Consider the following 24697-nt stretch of genomic DNA (forward strand, 5'->3'; position numbering starts at 1 on the left):
GCGAAATACGATAAACTCCGTCGCGCATCATCCCCCGCGAGTGACGACGTCGAAAAATATTTACTCCCCGAATGGCCGTCGGGCGTACCTTCCCTAAGCCTTTACCGCCCCGCCCCCCCCCCGCCCCCCGTCCGCTCGGCAAGCCGGCGGCGACGGGTTCGGCAAGAACTCGTTTATCCGCGCCCGAAGGTATTTACATAAATCAGCCATGCAATCTCTTTTTATATTTCGCGAAAGCGCGGCCCGGGCGCGCACGTGACAGCCTGTGTACGCGGCCGCCCCTCCGCGCCCCCGGAACACGGTGTCCCGGCCCGAATAGCACCCGAAACGCTCTCTCGACCGTGTACAGCGTTCGCGCGGTGTTTCCGGGACGGGCGGCCGATTTTTTTTCCTCGCCATTCTTGCGAGATAAGCGGGTCACTGGGAAAATGCTTTCGTTTTTCCCCTGTCTCCGACTCTCCTTTCGCTGCCCCTTTTTTCCCCCCCACGTGTCGTTTCCTTTTTTTCCCCGTAGCTGGAAACTCCTTCTCCGCGCCGGGGTGAATACGAGATACGCGGCTCGTGACCCCGCCGCGAGTATTACGCCTTTCTGAAGCTTTATCCCCCGCATAAAATGGCCGGCCGAATGAATCCGCCGTTCAACGAATTCGGTGTTACGACCGCGTATAATAAATAGCCGTTTCCGCCCTTCGGGACTCCTTGTTCCCGTGTCTCTTATACGCCGGGAGGCGACTGACGTCCCTGCTCTCGTTTTTTCTTTATGCCCGACCCGCGCCGCCTAACCCTCGTCGCCGCCGTACGTTGAATTTTTGAAGAGGCCGATGCTCGCCCGCCGCGCGAGCTTTGCTCGCCGAGCACGCTGTCTTTTGTACGATAACGGCTTTTCGGGGATGTATTTTATGTTTCCGGTTAAGGCTGTTCGGATGTTTTGCTACCCCGGGCTACTCGGAGCTTCTTTACGCGATGGCATGTTTGGCGACCGAAGACGTGTTTTCGCGGAGGCTGGAATGAACGTTGTATTCTCCTGTTCGCGACAACTTTTCAAACGTCGCCAAAGAATTTGATTAATACCGTGAATGCTTAACTACTTGGCTAATGTTGACGCTTGGAAATGCTTGAGAAATTTCAGCGTATTGTTGGCGCTCGTGAAATGGTATTGATAATAATGCAGAGCTCGTTTAGATCTGACGCGAGTGAATTCTAATTCAATTATATCTTCCGTTAGTATATTACATAAATGTAATTAATTAGATCGGTCTCATCTAGCTCAATCCAGTATTTTCATGGTTGCAATATACTTTCTTAGAAACTCGCGTTGCAAAATCCCGCCGTAAAGAGTTAATCATCCAATAGTCGAAAGCTTCAAACAGAACAGCGTCCATTGAGTTTCGAAGTCGGATTTCTATACACTCCTTGCCACGAATCTATTTCTCGAGCCCTTCTACACAACCTCCACCGCAATCCTTGATACGAGTCAACCCATATCTAATCCCACTCCCTCTCCAAATAACTTTCTCGAAATACTTCGGCACACGAGGATTCGTCGAAGCCGAAGTTTCGCGTGCAATCCACGGTTCGCACCGGCGTCAGCCGTCCGTATTTATAATACTCGAGCGCGCGGTACGCGAGCGGGGCGCACTCGTCGCGTTGGCAACATGCACAAGTCCATCATCGAGCGCCACAAAGAGACCCTTCACGGCGAACAGCGTCGACAAAGAGGGCCCGAAAAAACAGAGGCAATCCAGCGCGCACCGATCGGTCGCGAATTGCCACGACGGACTCTCGTTACTGTCGCGATCGTTCCCGCGATCGCGGCCAGCCACGAGTGTCGTTCGACCCGAACGCGCACCGTTGACGCAGCCGGTACTTTCGACTAATGAAATAGAGTCGGCCTCTAATAGGGTGAATTTCGCGGCTGACTTTGATGTCGGTCGAACGCAGACGGCCGCCGTCACGCGAGCGGATCGATGGCCGGCGAAATATTAATTAATCGACCGAAGACACGCGCCTCCGATTATAATAGGTTCGGTGTAATTAATTCCACCGACGAGAAGCGCGGATCGTTTCCTTCCGCTTTTTCCTGGAGGAAACCGAGCTCCCGGCGCCGATTAATCGCACCCTCCGCAGCTTCCGCTGGAACCCGTTGTATCGTTAGCCGTGGATCCTTCCGGAAGCCCTTCCTGAGCCTGCCTCGATAAATCCCCTTCTTCCCGGGGAGCGATGATCGCCGCTCGCCTAAGCCGCGACGAGGAGTTGCTCGGCAATGTTTTCGATCCTCTTACGCCGAGTTTTGGAATTTAGGGCGGAAGAGGTCGGCGGCAGTTTCGCTGCTTCCTTGGAAGCGACAAATAAACGGTAAAGGACGATTGGTTTGTTTAAGTGTGAAATTTAGTTTGAAGAATCTATCGTTGCGCGCAATAAAATCAAATAATGAAGTGTATACTCGTTAAATGCAAGAATTACATGTTTCTCATTTTAATTTAATCATTTTCTCAGCGATATATCGAATAAATTAAATTTTGTTTTATTATCAGACGTAAGGAGGTTAAGGGAACGATAATTTCGAGGAATTTTGAGTTTTCCGTCTCGAGAATAAAGTCGTTCGCGCGAGTAACTCGACGAACGCCTATTTCGCGATCATCGCGTCGGAACTTGGGGACGAAAAGTTGAAAGTTCGATAGGGTAAGAGGCTCCCGTGATTTTCGTATTTTCGAGAACGTTCCGTCGGCACTTTCGTCGAGCGAGAGTTTTGTTCTCCCAATTCCAGCCGGTGCAGCCGCCGTCGAGGCATCGATACTCCTTTTCTCCGTGTTCGTCGGCTTGGCGAGGCGTAGGAGGTTCGAAAGTAGTTAGAGAGTGGCGGAAAGACGGCGCGGAGCGGCAGTTTCCAGGGAAGAAGCCGGAAAGAGGCAGTTGACAGGCCGATTTATAGCGACCGACAGCCTGAGTGGCGTGCACCTGCATTTTCCCGGCCGCTGACCGTAATTTACATTTGAAATTGCGTCGCGGAGCGGGGCGCGGGCGGGCAGCGGGTGGTTCGAGAGGGTTGGGAACGGCAGCGCGTTTTAAAATTTCAACAATACTCGGCAGCCCGTCGCGTTCTCGCGCGGCGGCCCCGCTCGCGCCTTCATCAATGAATTTCGTCGTTAAATTTAAAATCCCTACTCGTTCCGTTAATTACGCATGCTAACGACTGTTACCCCGCCCGGGCGAGCGCGCGCGAGCCCGACGAAATATAACCGAGCCTGTTTCGTAAACAGGCGAACAACCGCGAATAAAGCTTCGCGAATTTCATTGGAAAATCGCGTCAAAGGCAAGTCGGATATTGAGCCGTTCCGCGCGGGCCCTGTAATTCAACGGCTTCGAATAATTAATCTGTTTAGGACGGGTGAACTTCTAGCCAGCTGTTTGCGCGGCACTAATTTTTACGAGAGCGTACATGCACGTCGCGCCATTGTGACCGCGACATTTCGTACTCACGCATTCGATGCAGCCTGTTTTAATTAATTTGTTCGCCGTCCCCTTTGTCGCATTGGTAACATTGTGCGCGCGCGTGTTTGCTCGTAGATCGAGCAATAAATAAGCCGAATGCTTCTTTCTAAAGGAAACGTTAACGAACTTGTTACCAGTTCGCTATCGCTTGTCATATAATAATTTACATACTTGAGGTATGAACATTAGAATTTACAATTTGTATAATTAAGACAATTAGGGTATGGAACCTAACGGCAACGAAATACTTTTTAGAAAATTAAGTTCATAGAAAATTTCACTTGTTTAAATTAAACCTCGACGCACTGTTACGACAGTTCAGAAAAATCAGATTACACGTTTACAATCGCGACTGAACGTCGGAAACGTCAGAGCCCCAAATTGATGTGTCGCGTTGTTAACAGATACGATTAACCCTTTGCACTCGAAAGTTTTTCACTTGTAATTTATACTTCCTAATTAGATGTAGACGAGATTCTTTAAAATGAACTCAACAAGAAATCATACATAAATTAGTTAAAGCTATTTTCTTTCAATATTTCACGTATCGTCTGTCGACTGGCAGTCGCCTCTCGAGTGCAAACGGTTAAAATGTTTCGCTGTAAACTGTGAGAAGCCTGAAGCATAGTTTGTCTAGTTATTTGGGACACTCTACACAGAAGATTAAGTCAGACAAAGTATTAAGGGGATGCCTGGAGGAAAGACGTGGGCGACGTTAACGAACGTCCCGGCAAATCGAATCGGGGGATCTCGGGACGGCGCTGGCCCGGATCATTCCCGATTTCTGCAGGCGTTATAGAACCGTACCGTCCCGAAATCGTCTTAAGTGTCCGATAAGCAGCTAGTTATTATCCGGTTTGCACATCCGGTTGCCGAACCGTTGCAGCTGAAGGCCGATTGCGCAAATCCGGATTATCCTTCGGCTGCGCGAATAATGCTGAAGATCGTTCCGGGTCTGATGCCGTTCAGACGAAATTTATGCAGCCGTTCCTCCTCGCCTCGCCTCGGACCATGAAACAATCGATGGGAAACGGAAGTTCCAACCCGAAAATGGCGGCCGGCTGCGTCGCCGTTCATCCACCGTCGGCGTTTCTATTTTATTGTTCCCCTTCGACTCGATAATCCGATAAACGAGACATTAAATTTCCGATCGTGGGAACCTTGACTATCGGTTTCCACTAATTCATGTAAATGATAACGTTAACATACGACGCGCCGATATTTAAACGAGCTGCTTAACGATCGCTCGAAGCGTGTTTTTCACCTCGCGAATATATCCGCGGTTAATCATCGTCCGAGCGAACGATCCCGGATAATTTATCAAGCGATTCTTCTCTTTCCACTCCCACGATTGCACCGAGATGAAATGAAGACACCGATCTCGGAGGGTCTTCGCGCGAGTGCCTCAGATTACCGTGAAAAATGGCCGCTCGGAATTGCCCGGTGTCTCCTTAATGCTTCTCGCGCTAATTATCCCACAGAGGGATTTTATTCCTTCATTGTTCTCGTCATCCGGCGCCCCGGCATCGTCGCGGAGCGACTAAAAAAGGCTGGCTCGTTGCTTTCGAGCTTCCCGTTTGTATACAACCAGAAATTATCGCGTTTGTCTTCGGAACAACGATTACCCTCTTAACTAACAATAATTTAATACCAACGAATCTTTCCTATACCACTCCGGAAAGAGTAGCAGAACGAAACAGCGACTAAAGAAGTCAAAAAGTCAACGCATTGTCGAAAGAAATATCACTAACTGATATTTAACTTCCTGTTTGAAATTCTCTCAACCTATTTCTCCTCGCTATGACCAACGAATAAACACACAACGGAGAATATTAATAAATCTCTACCTAAACGCGTTTCTATCCATTCTCATTCATCCGAAACGTTTATTAGAGCACCGAGCTTCTACGTAATTCGCATTTCAATTGATTAACTCTCGAAAACGTGGATCCCCACGGCGATCCGCGCGGTTAACTCTCGAGCATTATATTTACTCCGTTCGTTTCCGTTTGGAAAAACTTTTCGCGGATTTGTCGCACGTAAAGGCGGAGTAGCCTGCGCCCCCCCCCCCCCCCGCCCCTATCCCGCTCCGCGTTTCGGTACAATGATTATGCTCCACGGACGTTTGGCTCTTGAAGCTCTCCGAGCAGCAGGATCCATTCCACTTTCGCATGCACGCACAGCGGGTCTGCATTATTGCGGCTTATCCGGTATTACGCTTATGTGACGCCGGTAACATCGCAGCCTTAAGCGCGCACGGTGTATCGAACACGGAATTACCCCATGAATTCTCCCTCCCCCGTAGAAATTCAGCGTACAATGCTCGAGGGTTTCCTACGAGCTACGAGCAGTTGCCCCGTATTCAACGCGGCCGGCTGATAAACAATTTTTTTTCTCCTCCTGTCTCCCAGAAGCCTTCCCAGGCCGTCTAATACCTTCGACGGGGAGTTATCGAAAATTTATTTGCCAGTATACCATCCGTACTTAAAGGAGAACACGCGAATGTGGCAACGAATATTTTGTTCACCGAGCTTTCTGCAATAATTCGTGAAACCCTGCGGTCCTTGCGAAGTTCCGTTGAAAATCACATATTCTATTCTTAGATCCTGTCTGCTAGATTTCTATTTAACGTCGTTTCAAAGTATTCGTAGAAAATCGTGTGGAACCTTAAGAGATTCGAAGTTAACCCTTTGCACTCGAGAGGTGCCTTCCAGTCGCCATTTACCCCAAGTAAAATTAAAATTAAAAATTCAGTATTAAATTTTATACAATGTACGAACACATGGAACATTGAAATAAAATAGTTCTGTAACTTAATTTATTTAAGGTATTTCTTTATATTAATTGCAAAAACTATCATTGAGATTTCATCAGAAAATAGTGAATATTTATTGAGAAAAATATTCTCGATTGCAAAGGGTTAATATAATCTATATCTTCGAGTGACAAACTCAAGAGTGTTGGCGTTTAGAATGAAACAATGAATCAGTTGTTATTTAACCGAGACAATAAGTGAACACGTCTATTCGGCACAATTCGGCACGCAACGAACTACATTTCATAGACACTGTCGCAGAGATTAACACCCGTCTTCCTTTTTAATCGATCGCCATTTTATCCAGTCGAATCCGTGGATAACTGTCAATTCCATTTCTAACGCGGAGCAGTAGAAACACTAACAAAAAGCTTTAAAACGCTTTGCTCGGGGAATATTCGAATATCAAACAATCCATCCATGCGTCAAGATTTACAAACCGACGCGTCCCCGATTTCCCCAGGTGTCCAACTCCACCCCACCGGATGATCGCGATAAATTCCGCGCGTTAATCGGTAAGGGTTGGTTTCCCGGCGGTGGGAGCGGCGCGCGAAATTCACGCTCGCCGGAAAAGCCGAGGGTAAACAAGAAACGGAGCCGCTTAAATGGAACGTCTATCGCGTTTTTGCATTTCGCGGGCCCGCCACCGTTCACCCTCGACCCACCCCACCCCACCGTGTCCGCGTCTTTCTATTCCATTACGTAAATTGCATCGCGTCGATTCACCCGTGATTCTTATATCCGCCTCCTCGGGGGACTCATCTAATTTTCCTGTTTTCCTGCCGCCCCACCGCCGCTTTCGTCCTCGCCGCCTCCGACCCTCCTCCTATCCCGTGGCCCCTATTATTTGGTATTCAAAATTTACGCTGGTCTCGTTTCGAGGGTCCTCGAGAGCGCGGGTCGTCGTCCGCGGCGTTCTGATATTCCGCAGACAGCCTCCATTACGGCATTCCGATGTCCGGACGTAAGAGGCACGCACGAAATTCATTCATCCCGGGGGTCGGGTCGGCCGACCAGTCGGGGGGCGCGTCGCCGACGAGTTCATTAGAACCGGCTGCCTCGAACCGATCGCCCGGGGAAACCCCTTGGAATCTGGGAAATGTTTCACCGCCTCTTATTATGACTTATTCCCGGCCCATCGATCGGCGTCGAACAACCGTAGCTGGAAATTGATCGGGCTGAATGCTTGACGCTGAAAGCAGAGAAGTTTTGGAAAGTTTTCGGGGGTTCTAAGAATTTATTTCAATGAGTGCGTGAAATCAGGGAAGAGGTTGGATGCTGTAAGTTGGCTGTTATTAGTTATTGTGGGCTCATTGGTTAATTTTGAATGGGGTTGGAGAGAAATTCATCGAGGTGAATGCTTGATGCTGAAAACAGATACGAGAAAATTTGGGAACCTAGTTTAAAGGACTAATCTTGCTATCTATTTCTTTATGGCAGATTAGGTGGAAAGATGAAGGAGAAAATGGAAAAGATAAGACACTATAGTGGCCGCATTGTTATTACGGGATTACAGAAGGAAGATTAATGAGTTGAAGCGTCAATGTATTCTTGCTGCGGTTATCTTTACCACGGCGACTGCAAGAAAGCACCGGCGGATACGCAGAATACAACGAACCTTGTATTTCTCAGCTTCGTGCTCCAATTCGAAGCCATCGCGAAGATCGTAATTGAAGTTCTTGCAGGATAATCTTCCTCGAATATACAGATGTTTGTTCTGTTTGTACCTCGAAGAACCGTTAGAATTTCAGCTGCAAAATACGATGATATATTGAATAGTAGCTTCATATGTTGGTTCATAATGGTCGAACCTGGAAATGATACAAAGTTAATATAACACAATCTTTAAACAATCCAATTACCATTAATTTCCCAATCCCCAGTATAAATATAAATTACCCTTTCAACACTAAAGAAGCACAACATCACAAAATACCAATCAATAACTATTCAACGTCCAAGGGTCCTCATTTCGAAACTTCGAGACACCCAAGCTTGAAACAGCATCAACAGGCGATCGATCGTTCGAGCAATCTAAACAACGTCGGATCGACGGGAACGCGTCGAAGCAGCCACGAATCCGTCGCGACTGCTTGTTAATCGGGAAAAATGCGCGAGTTTAAGTTCATATCGCGATCGTCGTCCACCGAGGCTGCAACCCGCCTGTTAACGACGTAATCTCGTTAAATAACGACGTGATCCGGCTGCGAATTCGACTCGGATCGGAGGAGGGAGCCGGCCGAGCACTGCTGATTACGGACCTACTCCCAGCATCCTAACAACATTCTGGCGAGCAGCGAACCCCGCCGATGTAACTCACTCCACCGGAGCGGCGTTTCGCCGCCCCCGCAGCCACCCTTGGCTCGCTCCTCGGGAAATCTTGTCTCCGGCTGCGACGCTACCAATACCAGGTGTCGGTGTCCTCGGAATCGGTCGGCCCCCGCCGAGTTTAAGCTTCTCTCACATCGAGCATCGGGGAAAGCCCTGCGCGCCGCCCGTTTGCCTTCTCGAAACCCGGGCAAAGTGCTTAATTGAGTACAATTCGGTCTGATTAAGGGCCACCGGGAAGATTGCGCTCGATTCTGCGAGAGCCGTCCTCGCTCGGCTTTGATGTTCCCGGCAATCACGCGGCCTGCGATGATTTCGTTTCGATGCTCGGCTAGAGTTTACTCGGCGCGAGAAGTTTCCCCGGTGTTCTGCTACTTTTCTCGCTTCCACCGTTATTTCTGCTTTGGATTTCCTTCTAGACTGTCGTCGGTGATCGGAGAATCTTATTTGAGCAACTTCCTTCGCGTTTACGATTCAGATTGTGATCTGAATACAGATTATCGAGAACTCATTACGAATGTAAAGAATCATTAGCAATTATAGTTTATTGATCGTTCTGATATTCCTTACTTGTCTACAAAATCTGGAAGTCTCCTTCAGTGTCGTTACGTAACATTGTTCTCCGCCATATGGACGTCTCTAAATTTCCGACTGTCTCCATTCATCTAACAATTCTATACTTCTCTCATCTCTTCAGAATCACATTGAACAGCAAGTAGAAGATTTCCCTGCATTCTACAATCCCTTTGCACGAGCTGAAACCGACACACAACCGTTCGATTAACTACACGTCATCACTCGTCGGGAAATGAACTCGTTGTCGTTGCCACGTTTCGCAACTTCCGGGCCGTGGATGATCGCAATAGTCATTATTCCTGAATTAGCCACCTAGCAACAGCCAAGGTAACGATCTGCCACCGTGACGTCAGTCGTTCATCGAGTATTCCCGCAGAAAACGCGGGGAGACGACGTCGCGTATGCGCCGTATCAGCGGCCATCTCGTCGGCCGCCATTATTCGCGCGAGTCCACGCCGCCCAAATCGCCGGAATGCTCCAGGTTATCTGACCTTGGCGATCTCCGCGCGCCGGGGTCTGCGGATCGGGGCTTTATCGCCATGTTGGATTATTAATCGACACCGCGCAGCCCTGCAACGGGGCGCGGGGCTCGGAAACAATTGTTTCGCGGCCGATCGCGTGTGCGCAACAAGTCGCGCGCGATAAGTCATGCCGAGAGGAGGAGTTTGCGTTTCGAGCAATAACCTATCCGCGCTGAATGCCTCGCTTACACTCAGGAACGCACGCACACGGACGTGCTCGCGATATCGTTCCACCATTTAGGGCCTGTGCACGCGATCCTGCTGCAGCGCCGCAGCGGTGACGCTGCGCGGTTTTGCAAGAACACAGACGTGAAGTTCTCTTTTCCTTTTTTTCGTCACACAGCAGAACTTTCTTTCCCTGACACCGCAGCGGAATCGCACGCTTGAGAAGGTTCTTAGCGTAGCTGCGTCTGTTAACCCTTTGCGGACGAATGTCGACATTTCGGCGAGATGAAACGTTCATATTTGGAAGACTAAGACGCAGGCAAATGATTTAATTACTCGGATAGCAAGAGATTAGTATGTTGTTTCTGTTTTTGCTATTGTTTGAGCAATCAATGTATAATTTAGCTTCAGCTGTTGAAGGTTTTCTACATTTCAAAGAATCTTCGTCCGCAAAGGGTCAAACGATATGTGTTCCTTTCACTCCCTTGTGTCACTTTCTTCACTTGAAAGTTAACCAGTTAACTGTGGAATTTTGCTTGAAAAATCTCTCATTGTGTGCGCAATAAAATCAAATAATGAAGTGTGTACTCATTAAATACAGGCCAAATGTACTTGAAATATATCCTAACGAAAAACTGAAGCGAAACGAAGAGGAATTACATGTTCGTCTCAAAAAATAAATAATCCATCGTTGAAAAAGTTAGCAACATTAAGAGTTTCAAGATGACGTGAATAACACAGTTAACTGGTTAAGTATATGCAGTTAAATTACTTATGGTTTTCCCTGAATCGTCAGGTTCAACACCAGATTCACGGAACCCGTCGATTCGACGGATACTGAATATTGAACACCGTTTCGTAACAAGTTAAGTCAACTCTGATCGGCGCAGTTATGCGAATACACGTCACAATTCTCCGTTCTTGTAACTCTAATTTCTAATTCCCACATGAACAAACATATAGCCTCCAGGAGCGATAAAATAAACTAAAATGAATCTGTAACGTTAACCACAGAATTTCCAGCGTTTTGCGTAATACTGTCCGTTTTCTAACAAAACAGGGGCTCGATTCCAGCACGTCCTTATTACTAGCCGAGCCGTGAACCGACCGAAGCATGCGATCCTGCACCTGTGCACTTTTAAACCTAAGATCGCTGCTACAAACGCAGGAGCCGCACTGGTACTTAAACCGTCGATTAACCAGGAATATTCTTCCATCCGGTAAACGAGAAGAGAAGCACGCCCTGGTTTTTACTATACGTACCTCCGAATCTTCTCGAGAAGCGGAAACGGTAATTCAAATAGCGAACAACGAGAACAGACGAAGATACAAACGAAAAGAAGGTGTAAAAAGTTTCACGAATGAGCGATATTTTTCGCGACTACGAATAGAATGAATCGTAGAGCGAGGCGAGGCCCCGGCCAACGGCTAGAAAACGGAGGAGAGGGGAGGAACTATCTTTTTCACTATCGTGTAACTAGGAAGAGCTGTTCATGGCCGATCTCCATGGACCCCCTTCCTCCGCGCTGCCAACGTGGCCGGGCGGGATGAAGCGGCGCTCTTTAGCACTTGACTTTTAAACCCGGTAAGCGGATCAGCCCGCGCGCGCCGTACCTACTTCCAAATGTCGCCTTTTGCTCGACGATTTCACTGGCTGACGACGACGACGACGACGACGACGACGACGGCGACGACGGCGACGATGTCGTCGCCGGTCGACAACTACGGTCGCAGGCGTCGTCGTGGGAAACGGCGCGACGCCTCACGGATTAACTCATTCGGGGGTTACGAGGCCGCGATTATGTGCCACCTGCCACGATTGCGGACTCCCGAGCATTAGTCTGTAATTATACGTGGCTCCGCGTGAAACAGGTAGCATTATTCTGTCGTAAATGGGGAGACGGAATATGTTGTTTCCCGCCTGCTAATTGGGCAACCCATTGCAGCTCTAAGGCCGCGGCGCGTTCACGCCGGAACTGCCAAATGGAGAATCGCCGGTTTCCGACTTGTTTTTTAACCCTTCGCAGACGAACATTGTTTGGAGTACCTGCAGATTCTGATGAATTAGGCGTTGAATGGTTGAATAGAGAATAAGGGAGCTGTGCAGTGATTCCTTGAAGTTTGAGTAGTTGAATCATTTGTTTGCTACTTGGTATTTGATGACTGATATCGGTGAAACGTCGACATTCGTCCGCTAAGGTTAATGATTACTGGAAGGAAAGGAATTGGATATTGAAATTAGTAGCTTGTTTATTGGATTTTTTATTAGAGCTTCTAATTATAGTTTCCAAAGCGACTCTTAGTCATCGAGGCAGTGTTTCTAAAGTGACTGCGTAGAATGCTATCGATAGAAATTCTTGAGATACTTTACAGAATAGTTGAATTGTTCGTTGGATTTTATGAATGTTTAGCAAATAATGAATCAGAAATATTCAGATATAGGCTTCGAGTAGCAGTGGACACTTTTTACCAGACATCTTGATAAGGAATCAAACATACATATCAATAACAGATAAATTATTAATGCTCATTGGAAATACGGAACTTCTTGCATTCAAATCAAACGTAATAATCAATGATTTCCATGTATTCGTGTAGAAGTACAGACTATCACGTAGCGTAAAAGTACAAAGGGACCATCCGATTGAATCGTCTTCGGAGAACTTTCACAGAACATGCTCGTAGGATTACGATGTTCGTTGAAGGACGACGATCAACACGTGTGCTTTAGAACGCAAAAGTCTCGAGTCGCTCGAGTGCCGAACGGTGACGTGTGCGTATATCGCAAGGTGATCTCCCGTTAAGTGGCAGTCAAAGGGGTTGTGTAACGAAAATCTCGATTCCACCACTACGTTTCCACGGAATCGAGAGGCGAAATTCGATTGGGACCCCCGATACGAGCGGCCGACGCACGATTGGCCTACATTTTAGGCGCAGCCGCCAATTATCAATAAATCCCCTATCATAAATCATGCAACAAGATACCCTTAGAAGTTTTCCGCTCGTCGCCATTGACTTATCAGGGGACGTGACCGATGACGTGGCCGATAATGCGATAAAGATCGCAACCACTCCGTTCGCGATTAGTCACCTCGGCGGGCATGCGACAAGAGGCAACGTTCACTCTAGTGCCCTCGGCCACTTCGGTTATCTCAAGTAGTAAAGCCGTACTACAAATTTAACTGTATTAAAACCTCGACTACTAAACCGGATTCCATGACACTACCGGCGACAAGAGTTCGACGTAAAAGTACTTCTCCCGGGGGACACGTCAACCCGGCGGAATGTAACGCGGACACTCGAATTTCGTTGAAACATCCTCTAATTCCATGAAATCCGAGCATCTATTTGTTATTGTACACTTCATTCTATTATTCCCAAAAGAAACCTTGGGAAAATATTCCTATTGGACGCGGCTCTCACCCGAGAGCCAAAAATGAATGTGATAATATTCCAGGCCGTGAAAGCATCGAGACTACTATACATTAATATCCTTCAATTATTCATTCATTAACATAACCACGAGAGCCCCGAGAGCTGAGCGTCGAGTTCCAAGCAGCCGGGCTTCGCAGCTCAGCCTCTAAGCTCGCGCCTCGAAGTTTCCGAGACAAGAGCTTTGCGCAACGCCGTAAGAAAGTGTTGCTCGCGTGGTAGCCGATTGACCCGTGGTGCCGAAAAATCGCTGGAGGAACGTCTCGCGTGGTTAGTTCACGGGCGAGCAGCGAGATTTAATAATGTAGAGTAGCGGGCTAGACGCTGGGTACACATCGGGATTGGTACACACCGCTTTCGGGCGTCTTCAATATCTGAGCAGCTCAAGGACCGCATTGTCTAGGGCGACGGCCCAACCCCGAGCTTTATGACTCCATCTCTTGGTCTCCGTCTCCCTCGATTTCCCTCTCCTGGTCCGTCGCTACCGTTCTGGCCGTTCTTCCTCCCTTTCTCGCTGCTCCCCGCAACGACGACGATGACGAGCATTATGCCGCGGATAATGGTCCGACCGGCCGCCATTCACTTCCTCGGTACACGTGCAAAGAAACCGTACTTGACAAACACCCCCTAGTAGATCCTGATTGAATTATGCCTCCCCCGGACCGGGAAGAACTTTCCTCTTTCAATGACAGAGACAGAGACCGTTCGCGGAGAGGACGGGGCAGACTGTACGCGAATGCGGCGCGAATTCTTTGAACGTATCACGCGCTCACAGGGTGCTCCATTATCTCTGGTACAATCGAGAAGCGGACAGAGTTTTTCTACGCGGAGATTCTCATTCTGAAACTGATGATCGGTGAAAGTGATTGTTGAGTTTCACTCATCGAATCTGTGTCAATTTATTTAGCCTGTTGCACTCTAAAAATTTGTCACTAGAAATATTCAATTTATTTTTATGAGATATAGATGACATTTTTTTAAACTAACTCAACGAGGAATTTATTCACGAATTAATGGAACAATGGTATTTTATTTCCACATTTCACGTATCGACAGATTACTCGAGACTTAACGTTAATACGAAATTTTACAATTTTGATGCATCAATCGTGACTGAGAGGCACCTTCGGAGTGCAAAGGCTTAGTAGCTTCCGGCAGATCTTTAGGATTTCCATCGAAACTCAGAAAACTGTAACAAATCGTTATCCGACGTTACTAACAATAAGAATTCTCTAATACTTCAAAGCAATCGCTAATCGTTCAACCGAACTGAAGCACCCTGCACCCCTAAACCAACGATTCCATCATTCCGAAATGAATTCCCCTTGGAATCCCCGCGAGTGCCACCCAGTAGAAGCTCGTTGCCCGCGAAAGTACAATGTCCGATTGAAATGTAAATAGCAGCCCCTAACTTTCTTCATTCCCCCGTCTATTGTCGCGCTCCTCCGGCTGCTTCTTCGGGGAATATTTTCGCGAAGTTCAAGCCACCGGCGGACAGCTAATTTTTCCGCGGTGAGTGTGCCGGTTTGAAGAAGAACGAAAATGAGGGACGGGAATAAAGGGCGAAGGAAAGAACGCGGCCGCGCGCGCGCGCGCTCGCGTCTCTCCTCGTCGCTCGCTGGGGGAATCCGGGAGAGACACCAGCCGAGAGACCGGCGACGACGAGGACGAGAGGACAAGGACTCCTATTCCAATTCCAGCAAGTTAATTGGAATTGTTTGCCGCAGACACAGCGAGCCGTTTGCCTTCGCACAGCTCCCGAGCCCTGTACTCTCCGCTTCAGCGGCATCCCCGCTCGGCGCAGTCCTCTTCCGCCGCGCGTCTTCGGCCGCGAACAACTCACACCGACCTGTCCCCGTCATACGGCCCTCGGTGACATCCTCGACGGAATTAATTCCTTCCGCGGCCGGCGTGTCTTAAATTTCTCCCCTCGAAATGGATGAGCCGCGGCACCAATAAAACGTCCTGGACGTGACCCGGGGCTCCCGGCTGATGAATCCCGATCGGAGGAACCGCTCCGCTGGAATGCTCGCGACGATCTCTCCGTTGTTGCTTCGAGAGATTTTCCACGAGAGCGAATGACGACGACTGTGTTTGTCGGCGACGGCGCCTAGTGCCGATAGCTGACGCTATTAATCATCCTTGTGATATATATTTATTTATTTTACAGTGCACTCGCGGTATCGTGGAAACCTTCTAAAGAAATGATTAATTTGTCGAGAGCCGAGAAGAAATGGTACGTGAAACGAATGAATGAAGCAACGGACTAGCTCGTGTAATCGTACGATAGAGTTTTTTCCCGCGAAGCTTGTTGTTGCAAATAGATGCATCGCAGATAATGAAATACCGCCGCAAACAAGGTAAGCAGGCAGTTATGTAACTCGCGAACGGTGACGTCCGCGGAGAAGTTTCGGTAGTTAAAACGCGGAAAAGTGAAAGATCTAAGTTATAACCGGGAAGTTTCGCGGACCCGTTGGCCCGCCGCGCGGTGATAAACATTTCCCTCTGTAAGTTACGTTCCGTATCTGTCTTAACGGAGCCCTAAAGCGGGTTACGGCGGCCGAGAGGGCTTTCCGAGCTAATGCGCGCTTCTTCGGCCGGCTCGTATAACAAATTCGTTGATTATGGAATGCCGTAACGCGAAAACTTCGTCGCCGTTCCCGCGGCACAACGGTGTAAACTATCGTAAGAATTCCTGAAGCTTCCTCGTATCGCGATTACATCTTCAGGTATTACTACTGCCACGTACAGCGCCGTTTCCGCTGTTATCGTCTTCTCCGACCACTTCACTACATTATTTGCTCGTGAGAGATGAACTTTTTCAGTGATTCGCGGTAAACAGTACTTCAGGCGTGATAGAATACGGGAGAAAAGTTTAACCGATATCTAATCTCTCCGAGCTGATTAAATTTGCACGGTATATAAATCACAACACCGACGGATGTGGCATCAAGTTCCTCCGAGGTTCAACGGCGAACGGTTCAACAGACCCAAGGTGAGTAACGAAACATTTGTTCAAGCTATCATTTCTAAATGGTCGAATAAATATCGTAGAACTCTTGTCTTTCTTGTGCCTTTGAACTGTAGTTCAATCTGTAAATTTATTATATGTAACATTGAAACTGCTCGATCCATACTTTAACCCTTTGCACTCGAGTGGCGCCTCTCGCCACTGGATTCGACCCAACAAAATGATGAAATTTAAAATTCAATATTAAATTTTATATAGTATATCAACACATGGAACATAAAATAGTTCTGTCACTTAATTTATACAAGGTATTTCTTTATGTCAGTTGTAAAAGTATCACTGGTATTTTATCAGAAAATAATAAATATCTGTTGAGAAAAATATCCTCGAGTACAAAGTAATACATTTATAAACAACGGGCATTTTGAAGAAATTTATATTGCAAACAGATTACTAGTGCCAATTTATTAGCTACTAAATAATTCTCTCTAATCTAAGTCGTATGTCAGTTCGATTTGTACTATACTGTCAATGAGAAGGCATCGTTTAGCATTTATTATCGTTCAACAAACGTCATTTTTTCGCAGATGAAATTCGCAGTGGTAGCTTTGGCCATTCTGGCGGTGGCCAGTCCCCTGAATGCCTACAAGATCCCAGCCACGGGCTCAGGAGAGCTCGCCAAGGATATGCAAGATATCCTGGACCTGATCCCATTGGACAAGGTTGTCAGCGTCGTCAGAGCGTACATCGCCCAAGACAAACAGGTCCAGGCGCTGCTGAAGATCGCGACATCGGCCGATTCGGTGGCATACATCAAGGAACTCGAATCTTACCCGGAGTTCAAGGAGATTGCGGACTTTGTACAAAAACGTGGCCTTGATATCTACCTTTGCATAAACGAACTGAACAAGTCCCTGAATCTGGGCCCCTTCGTGGCGTACACCAGCTACAAGATCACTGGTGGAATCGCCGGTCTCAAGAAAGACCTGCTCGATCTGCTGCCAGCGGAGGAGATACTGCGTGTGGCCCAAGATAAAATGGAGAACTCCAAAGTAGTGAAGGAACTCATCGAAGAGGTAACTTCGCCCAAATACAAAGCACTGTACAACTTAATGATCAACAGCAGCAACGTAAGGAAGCTGCTTTCGGCGTCCGAAAGAGCCGGTATCGCACGAGAAGATTTCCAGGTGGGATACATGGTTGTTCTTACTGCCCACGTCATTCGCAGCCTCCACTAAACGCTGAGAACATTCTGAGATTGTTGTCATGATGCTCCGAATATGATTTGCTCGTACGAAACTGTTGTTTGAATCTTTAAAGTTGTTATTATCATAGAGAAATAAATATTTATTGCGCAATACCCACAGGTTTTATGCGATCTCTTCTTCTCTCCTACAGTTCCTTGCATCCTTCATCGAAATTCTTTGTGAATGGTGTTACCATAAATTGTTGATAACTCGGAGTTTCTGGTATTATTGTATAATTTTTCATTTTCGAAGGTAGAATAATAGTTGAGAGAAGAATAAGGGTACTGGTGAAATTAAAATATAAACTTCTGGATGGGCAGGAAATCGAGATAGATGTCGGTGAAGAATTGCACTGGGAACGGTATCGGGGGCAAAGGTCCACGCTCCCGTAGGGGAAAGGTAGTGCAATGTGAAATGCATAGGCTGTGAAGATTTCTAAACTAATTTAATAAGAATCAATGTTGCTCATTACCCACGGATCAAAGCAAACAACTATTTCGCTATTATCGATGTATTATCTTCAAATGAAACTTCCACCTGAAGTAGATTTTTTTCACAGAATGTTGTAAGATCGCGTCGGAAACTTCTATACCTACAGATGTCCAACTGAAATGATTTAGTCTTCCTTGATTACTGTCTTATCTGTATCAGATACATCGATTTCAGAGAGGTAGCAATAAAGATAATTCGTGAAGATTTCCGGTAGGCAGTTTTTATTTATTCCAAGGAAATGACGTTGTGTGCTGTTCTCGAATTGCCAGGAATTCTCTGTTCCAAAAATCTCGAAATTATAAATGAGATGTGTGATCTTTGGCACAAGTACTGAGAGACATATCATTTCCTGCCACACATTTTCTATCATTCTTTGGAGTATATTTCGATATTTTATTTATCGTTCTCGTTGCTCGTATAATTCAACATTCTTAAAGTATCTTCAACGAAGCATTAGCTATGAAATGCCTTCGCAACCTCGATCTTCCGTTACATCGAAACTGAACTGATTATTTCAGTACAATAGCCTTACTAATATAATTGATTAAACAAAACTGCACAAATTAGTTTCCTTTTGCACCTAGAAAACCAACGTTACTTCCACAACAATCCAACAAATTACTATCTTTACTTGAAAGCTTGAATGTTACAAGAAAAACAATTCCTAGATCGATTACTACAGTTTCCAACATTCCGTTCAATCACTGTCAACAATCGTATAAAAATAATCCCTTTGTAGAACTCAAGTTAGTCACACGTATCAATGTATACAAACATTCTACTCGTGTGGTACGTGCCAGTAGCGGCATGATGTTATCTCGTAGAATCGCCTGATTATCTAATCAAGCTGATTTCTCAAATGCGCCCGTGTATCTTCGTATTCATCGAAATCTTCCTTTCTCTGTACGCCACATTCCAATCCGTTCATCGTATCTAAATGAGTCGATTGTCTTGTCAGAAATAACGAGTGCCAAGACCAGCCGATTATTGGTGGATCAAACGAAGGTTTCGCAGCAGCTTGCACGCAATAGGAAAATTACGAACGCGACACTTAAATCTTTTCGATCGACGATTCATCAATCGTCGCAGTATACTGAAACAAGTTCGCGATCGTATTCGGAATCTACGGTTAAGATAATACTAACACGTACGTTCATCGTTTCCAGAAATTTCGGTGTTCGTAGAAACAGCAGATCGTTGCCTCGTCTTTTCCGGTATTTAACGTTTCACAGTTTATAAATTCCAGCCGACACTCCATGAATTCCCTCCGATTATATCTCGATAAATGTGAACATAGTACAGTTCGAGAATGCCTCGGACCGAGAACTTCGCGAGGAGCAGAGCGAGATTAAAATTTACAATGGCTTAAGTAAACGTCGAGTCCCGTAAGAACAACAGTTCCGAATTCTATCAACCCCGACTGCATTCCACATTCTACAAACTTGTTGCGGCAGCTCCGCGAGAGAAATTTCTCCCGTGGAAAGTTCTTTCGACCGCCATAACCTGTTCGAGCAGCCCTTGAAGACGGCGGAAATGTTCGTCAACGTGCAATGGCTTGGGAAATCATTGTGAACGAATGTAACATCTTTAGTGTATCTTTCACGAAGAAATTACTCGATGCATCTCTCTTCTCATTCCTTTACCATATTGTTACATGCATCGAACAGCGACGTCGCATAGACTTTAATAATAATAATCGAACAAGCTTACACTAACGCTATTTTTCCAGCACAGCTGAATCGCTAATTCCGAAGACTCGCTGCAACAATGATTTCGATCTAACTTCGAGAAAGCCCAAGTCCCCAGCAATGAACTCGCAAATCATGATCATGGGAATGATCGCTGCAGCCTCGGTGGCATTCGTCGGATTCCTGATGTACCGAATCGGACAGTCGTCCGAAGACAGCGATCTGATCAACCAACCGCCGCTGAAAGACAACAGCTCCTTGAACGAGGACCTATGGGACATCCTCGCGTTCGTGCCGTACAAGGAAGTGCAAGACATCGTCGAACGTTACATGAAGTACGACAGGCAGATCGGAGACACCGTCAGCTTCGTCAACGATCACAAAAGGTTCCTGTTGAGAGAACTCGAAGATATGCCGCAGGCGAGCCGCATGATTCTGTTTCTGTCGAAAAATGGCCTCGACGTCCATTACTGGTCCGAGAAGGTGCGCAGCTATTGGAAGATGGCGCCGAGGTTCGTTAGGAGCAACGGCAACATGGCGGACGGCGGGCTGACCGTGATGATCGACAAGATCCTGCGCACCATACCGCTGAACGAACTCCACGAACTGCTGCGACAGAAAGTCAAGTACTCGGGCAGCTTCCGGAGGCTGTTGCTGCTGCTGAAGTCGAACGACTTCGAGGAGCTGTGCAACGAGATCGGACAGAACCGGATGATGAATCATCATTACTTCTGGGCGCAGGAGGATGGACTGGAAGTGACGTTCGCTGGCGAGCTGCTGATGGATCTCCACGCTTATCTCACTCAGACTTTGTTTAGATAAAGTACTTCTTACATTATCCGAATTAACACAAACTACCGAGCAGATAAATTGACATTTTGAAATTTCTGTGTAGAAAATACAAGAGAGTGTCTATTGAAACTTTAAATGATTTGCAATTCAGTTCGCGCATTACTAAACTGATTTCTCTAATAATTTCTCAGAAAAACATTTGTTACCCTTTTAATAATTGCAAGCAGAAGGAATCAGGAATCATTTCGATTACAGGACGTTACTTAAGCGGGCAGTGTGTGGAAAATTTTTACATTATTTGAATTTTATTCAAGCATAAATAGCATACAGATAATTTTGATAGTATTCCGATGTTACATAAATACATGAATTACATGGAGATTGTTTAACTTCGAATATACCTGTACTGTCCGTTGAGCAGAATCGTCGTATTGTCGGTAAATGATGATTACGTTGTTCATTGCTCGCGATAACGGCGCGTAACGTAGAATAGTATAAGTCAGCGCGATAAAGATCATAGTCTTTCAGATTCGATCGAACGACGAGAGTGTTCACATGCATCGCGAACTCTGATAACGCATTTAGCATCGCTGTTCGGTTGATTTTTTTACTTCGTAACTACGAAGTACAAATCACTTGCTTCTAATTCGTGCGAAATCTGTTAGACTCTATATATTAAAAACTTGGTAGATTCTGTTTCGATATTTGTAACGGCTAATCAAACATTCATTAGATCTTCGTATTAAAAAGCTTACGATATCGTTGTAATGATAATACGAAGCTGAGTTAAAGACGCGAACATTCGTTAACCAGCGAAATGTCTGATCGCGAGGAGCACCGGGAAAAGTTTCTCGAACATCACGCCGTTGACGTGAGCGAGTTCGGCTATTCTTACCAAAACCCTGACGTGGACGTCCCTGTGTAAGTTGGAGTAGTAGTTGCGGAACTCATTGTTGTTCCACAGCTTGTAGAATTGGGCGAACGCGCCGCCAGCGGCCACCTTTTTCTGCAACAAAGCTTTTACTTGCTCGAGGGGCACCAGAGCTTTCAGGTCCCTCTCTAAACCTGCGAGTCCACCGCTAATTTGGGCATCGACTGCGGAGGGTACTTCGCTGTTCAAGAAGTTCATGTGCGCGTGCAGACGTTTCAGTATGTAGTAGACATCGAGGCCAGCGTTTTGCATGAAGTACAACATGTTGGACACCTGCGGTGCTTCCTCTACGTTGTACACCAAGGCCCTCACTTCTTCTAAGCTCATAACGGCCATGCTAGTCTGGAACTCTTCGTCTTGTGCGGTGTACGCTTTGATCACTTGAAGTGCTTGCTTCATAGGCACCAACTTCAAGAAGTCGTTGAAATCTTTCGCGAGCTCACCCGAGCCAACAGCTGGCATCTTCAATGCCTCCAGCGAGTAAGACATCGCCGCGACGAACAAGACTTGCACGATGAGCTTCATCTGGGGAATGAAGAACGAGTTTACGATAAACGAAAATCGAATGATTCAGGGGAATCGTTCGGGTTGCAGTCGCTTCGATGGAATTGAAGTTTCGTTTGATATTAAACGCTCTTCGGATGTATCGTTCTGATGGAACTTCGTTAGATATTTTTCGGTTGTAGTCGATTAAGTCGGAGTTTCGATGATTATTTAGAAAACGGCTCTTTTCGTATATAATGAGAAATATGGTGAAATTAATCAAATGTGTTTCGATACTCACTTTGTAAGGCTTGGGTACTGTTCTATAATACTCACAAATGACCTGAATTCAATGATAGTTGCGCTTTTATATTATGCTCGAGTACTCTAAGTGTATAGATAAGATTTCGGAAATCAAGTGCCGAAATTCGACTGTAATCGTTTACGAAATCGATTCATGCAAAGTGGTTCGAGTGGAACGGTCCTTAGGCACGCGTTAACATTATCGTGTCTTTATCTGTGACGTAGTACTATAGACAGGTTATTGATTATACATTCACTGTTTCTTTCCCTCTTTTTTAATAGTACATTTAATTCTTTCATTCTCGACGCGCAGCGCAATCGGACGCGCTCAGAGTGGTTCGAGTGCGATGGGAAATTATTTTTTATCTATAACAAATTATTGTTTATCTGCAACGGTTAACTTTGAAATTAATAATGCGTCTGTTAATAAATGTAACCTTCAGTCGAATGGAACGTCATGGAAATTTCGATCGCGGATGCGTAAGCCTTTGTTCGCGAGGAGATAAAATTTTAATGGAAATTTCGGTCATCGTTTGAAGCTGTTGTCACGCGAAGATAACATTTTAATTGACGACTTGCGGAATATCAGCGAACGTATCGCCGTCTTCCTTGTATCATTATCAATTCAATGTATCTGTCATTCGAGAATGCTATTTTCTAACGATGTATTCTCGTATGACGTACATTTTTCATTATAGTATTACGTAGCTCGTACAAGCATAATTGATTTTATGTGTATTATCGAAAAGTAATTTCACAGATTAAATAATTTTTTCCTTGGAACAATTTTAGATATCATTAATATAACAGCATTGTAGAAATGACAGTAGAAAAGTTACATTTGGATGTGACACTGGTGAGGCTACTGATTTATAGTTCTTAATAAACTGTATTAAACATAATCGAAACATTATCGATAAAACGTACCTAAAAATCAATACTTTATCGATAAATTCATCAAGAAAATATCTATAGGTTATCGATATATCATTTAAGAAATTATCGATAGTTTATCGATATTATCGTTTATAAAAGTATCGATAAATCTATTTCCAATTATCGATATATTGTAATATATCGATGTATCATAATACATTATGATAATTCATATCGATATATCAACACATTACCTGTCATTATCTTATCAAGAATCATTCATGCTTATCAATTTCCCTTTAGAAGCGCCTTTCAATTGACAACCACGTCACACTGTCGTCTATCAGGTGGCCTACTGATCGAAATTATTTTCCATAGAAAAATGACTATTACTTTCTTCTAAGTAATTAACTTTTGAAGCACCATGCACATAGAATAAACACGAATCTATTTCTATTAGTAAATTATAACAAATTGTCTTCCAATCACTCCAATCCTACAACTGAAGAAACCGTTATATTAATTTTAAACTAAAACAAAATATTTAGTCCTTCAGTGACACATTACATTAAGCAAAGATGTAGAAAAGCATTATCAACATCCCCTCCAACTAAAAACAACATAGCCAGTCGACCAGTTCTGTTAACGATAAAATTCTAATGGAAACAATAGAGCAAGAGGTTAACACGTTGAATGCCATGGGGGTCATGATTATTTGAAAACATTTCTATATTATAAATAATTCTAACTAATGTGGCGACATTCAGCTAGATGAACCTGCAATAATAACATTACAATTCAATCGAATGACTTAATACTATATCTTTTCCATTTCAAATATTTACCATGAAATCGTGCGGCATTCAACGTATTAATTATCGCTCGAATAATGTTCAGAAACAATATATCGCGTTCGTTGTTCCAAGTAAGCGGAACGCCCGAGAATCCCGCGTGTTCCTCGGAAGAGTGATCAATTCCGCGCGCCATCGGCGACCGGGGCGCTTCGTTAACGCGCCGAAAGTTTCGCCGATCAAACGAGAAAGCAAAAGGGCGCCGCGTGCGTCGAATAGCCGGCAGTGGCTCGTAGCCATTCAATAAATAAAAGAGGACGGCGCTCGAGCACGTGGCGCTAACTTTTAAAAGGAAACCGGGGGCTGTCTTAACCGACGCGTCTTCGTAGCTGCGGGGTTGGCTCGCGAACCGGAGGCAGCAGCTTCGGGGGGTTGGGCTGGAAACGGAACAAAAGGGGAGGGGGCGCAACGAGCCGGTGCCGTGGCGCTTCTCTAATTAAAATTGTTACAATTTAATAAGCCGCGGGACTCACTATTGCCGCGTCGTAATGGAAACCCATAAAAAGCATCGTGGGAGGGGGTCGGTGCGAGCGCGCCGGCAAATGGGAGCCGAATGATCGAGCGAAACGAGGAATCCCGTTCGCGAGAAATATCTTGCGCGCAGCCAGAAAAATCGAAGGGACTCGGCGTCGAGGGATGGCCGCGATGAAGGGTGGGCCGACGGAAAAGGGAGCAGGAGAGGCTGGGTAACGACAGAAGGAAATGCGTGACTTCTGAGAGCGAGGAGACGGAAT

The 24697-nt window shown here is 45.9% G+C and overlaps 3 protein-coding genes across 3 annotated transcripts; 2 read left to right on the forward strand and 1 right to left on the reverse strand.

Moving 5' to 3' along the window:
* The first annotated feature begins 16154 nt into the window (after nt 1-16154).
* LOC116424977 (protein G12-like) lies at nt 16155-17660 on the forward strand. Its single transcript, XM_031972081.2, has 2 exons — nt 16155-16324; nt 16888-17660. Exons 1-2 carry the CDS (start codon nt 16271-16273, stop codon nt 17536-17538), a joined length of 705 nt encoding a protein of 234 aa, XP_031827941.2. The 5' UTR covers nt 16155-16270; the 3' UTR covers nt 17539-17660.
* A 2187-nt stretch (nt 17661-19847) lies between these two features.
* On the forward strand, nt 19848-20549 carry LOC116425073 (protein G12). The gene has a single exon (XM_031972272.2). It carries the CDS (start codon nt 19848-19850, stop codon nt 20547-20549), a length of 702 nt encoding a protein of 233 aa, XP_031828132.1.
* Nucleotides 20550-21324: 775 nt separating this feature from the next.
* Nucleotides 21325-22267, reverse strand: LOC116425072 (protein G12-like). Its single transcript, XM_031972270.1, has 2 exons — nt 22235-22267; nt 21325-21975 (listed from the first exon to the last, which is right to left on the reverse strand). Exon 2 carries the CDS (start codon nt 21973-21975, stop codon nt 21325-21327), a length of 651 nt encoding a protein of 216 aa, XP_031828130.1. The 5' UTR covers nt 22235-22267.
* Nucleotides 22268-24697: the final 2430 nt, after the last annotated feature.

The sequence above is a fragment of the Nomia melanderi genome, chromosome 7 (genome assembly GCF_051020985.1).
Source record: "Nomia melanderi isolate GNS246 chromosome 7, iyNomMela1, whole genome shotgun sequence".
Lineage (NCBI taxonomy): Eukaryota > Metazoa > Arthropoda > Insecta > Hymenoptera > Halictidae > Nomia > Nomia melanderi.

What these genes read in the sequence shown, in the direction of transcription:
- LOC116424977 (XM_031972081.2), top strand. Translation starts at nt 16,271, where the DNA reads ATGTGGCATCAAGTTCCTCCGAGGTTCAACGGCGAACGGTTCAACAGA. An exon ending in AACGGTTCAACAGACCCAAG is followed by an intron (nt 16,325 to 16,887) that starts GTGAGTAACGAA and finishes ATTTTTTCGCAG; the next exon opens with ATGAAATTCGCAGTGGTAGC.
- LOC116425073 (XM_031972272.2), top strand. Translation starts at nt 19,848, where the DNA reads ATGAACTCGCAAATCATGATCATGGGAATGATCGCTGCAGCCTCGGTG.
- LOC116425072 (XM_031972270.1), bottom strand. Translation starts at nt 21,975, where the DNA reads ATGAAGCTCATCGTGCAAGTCTTGTTCGTCGCGGCGATGTCTTACTCG.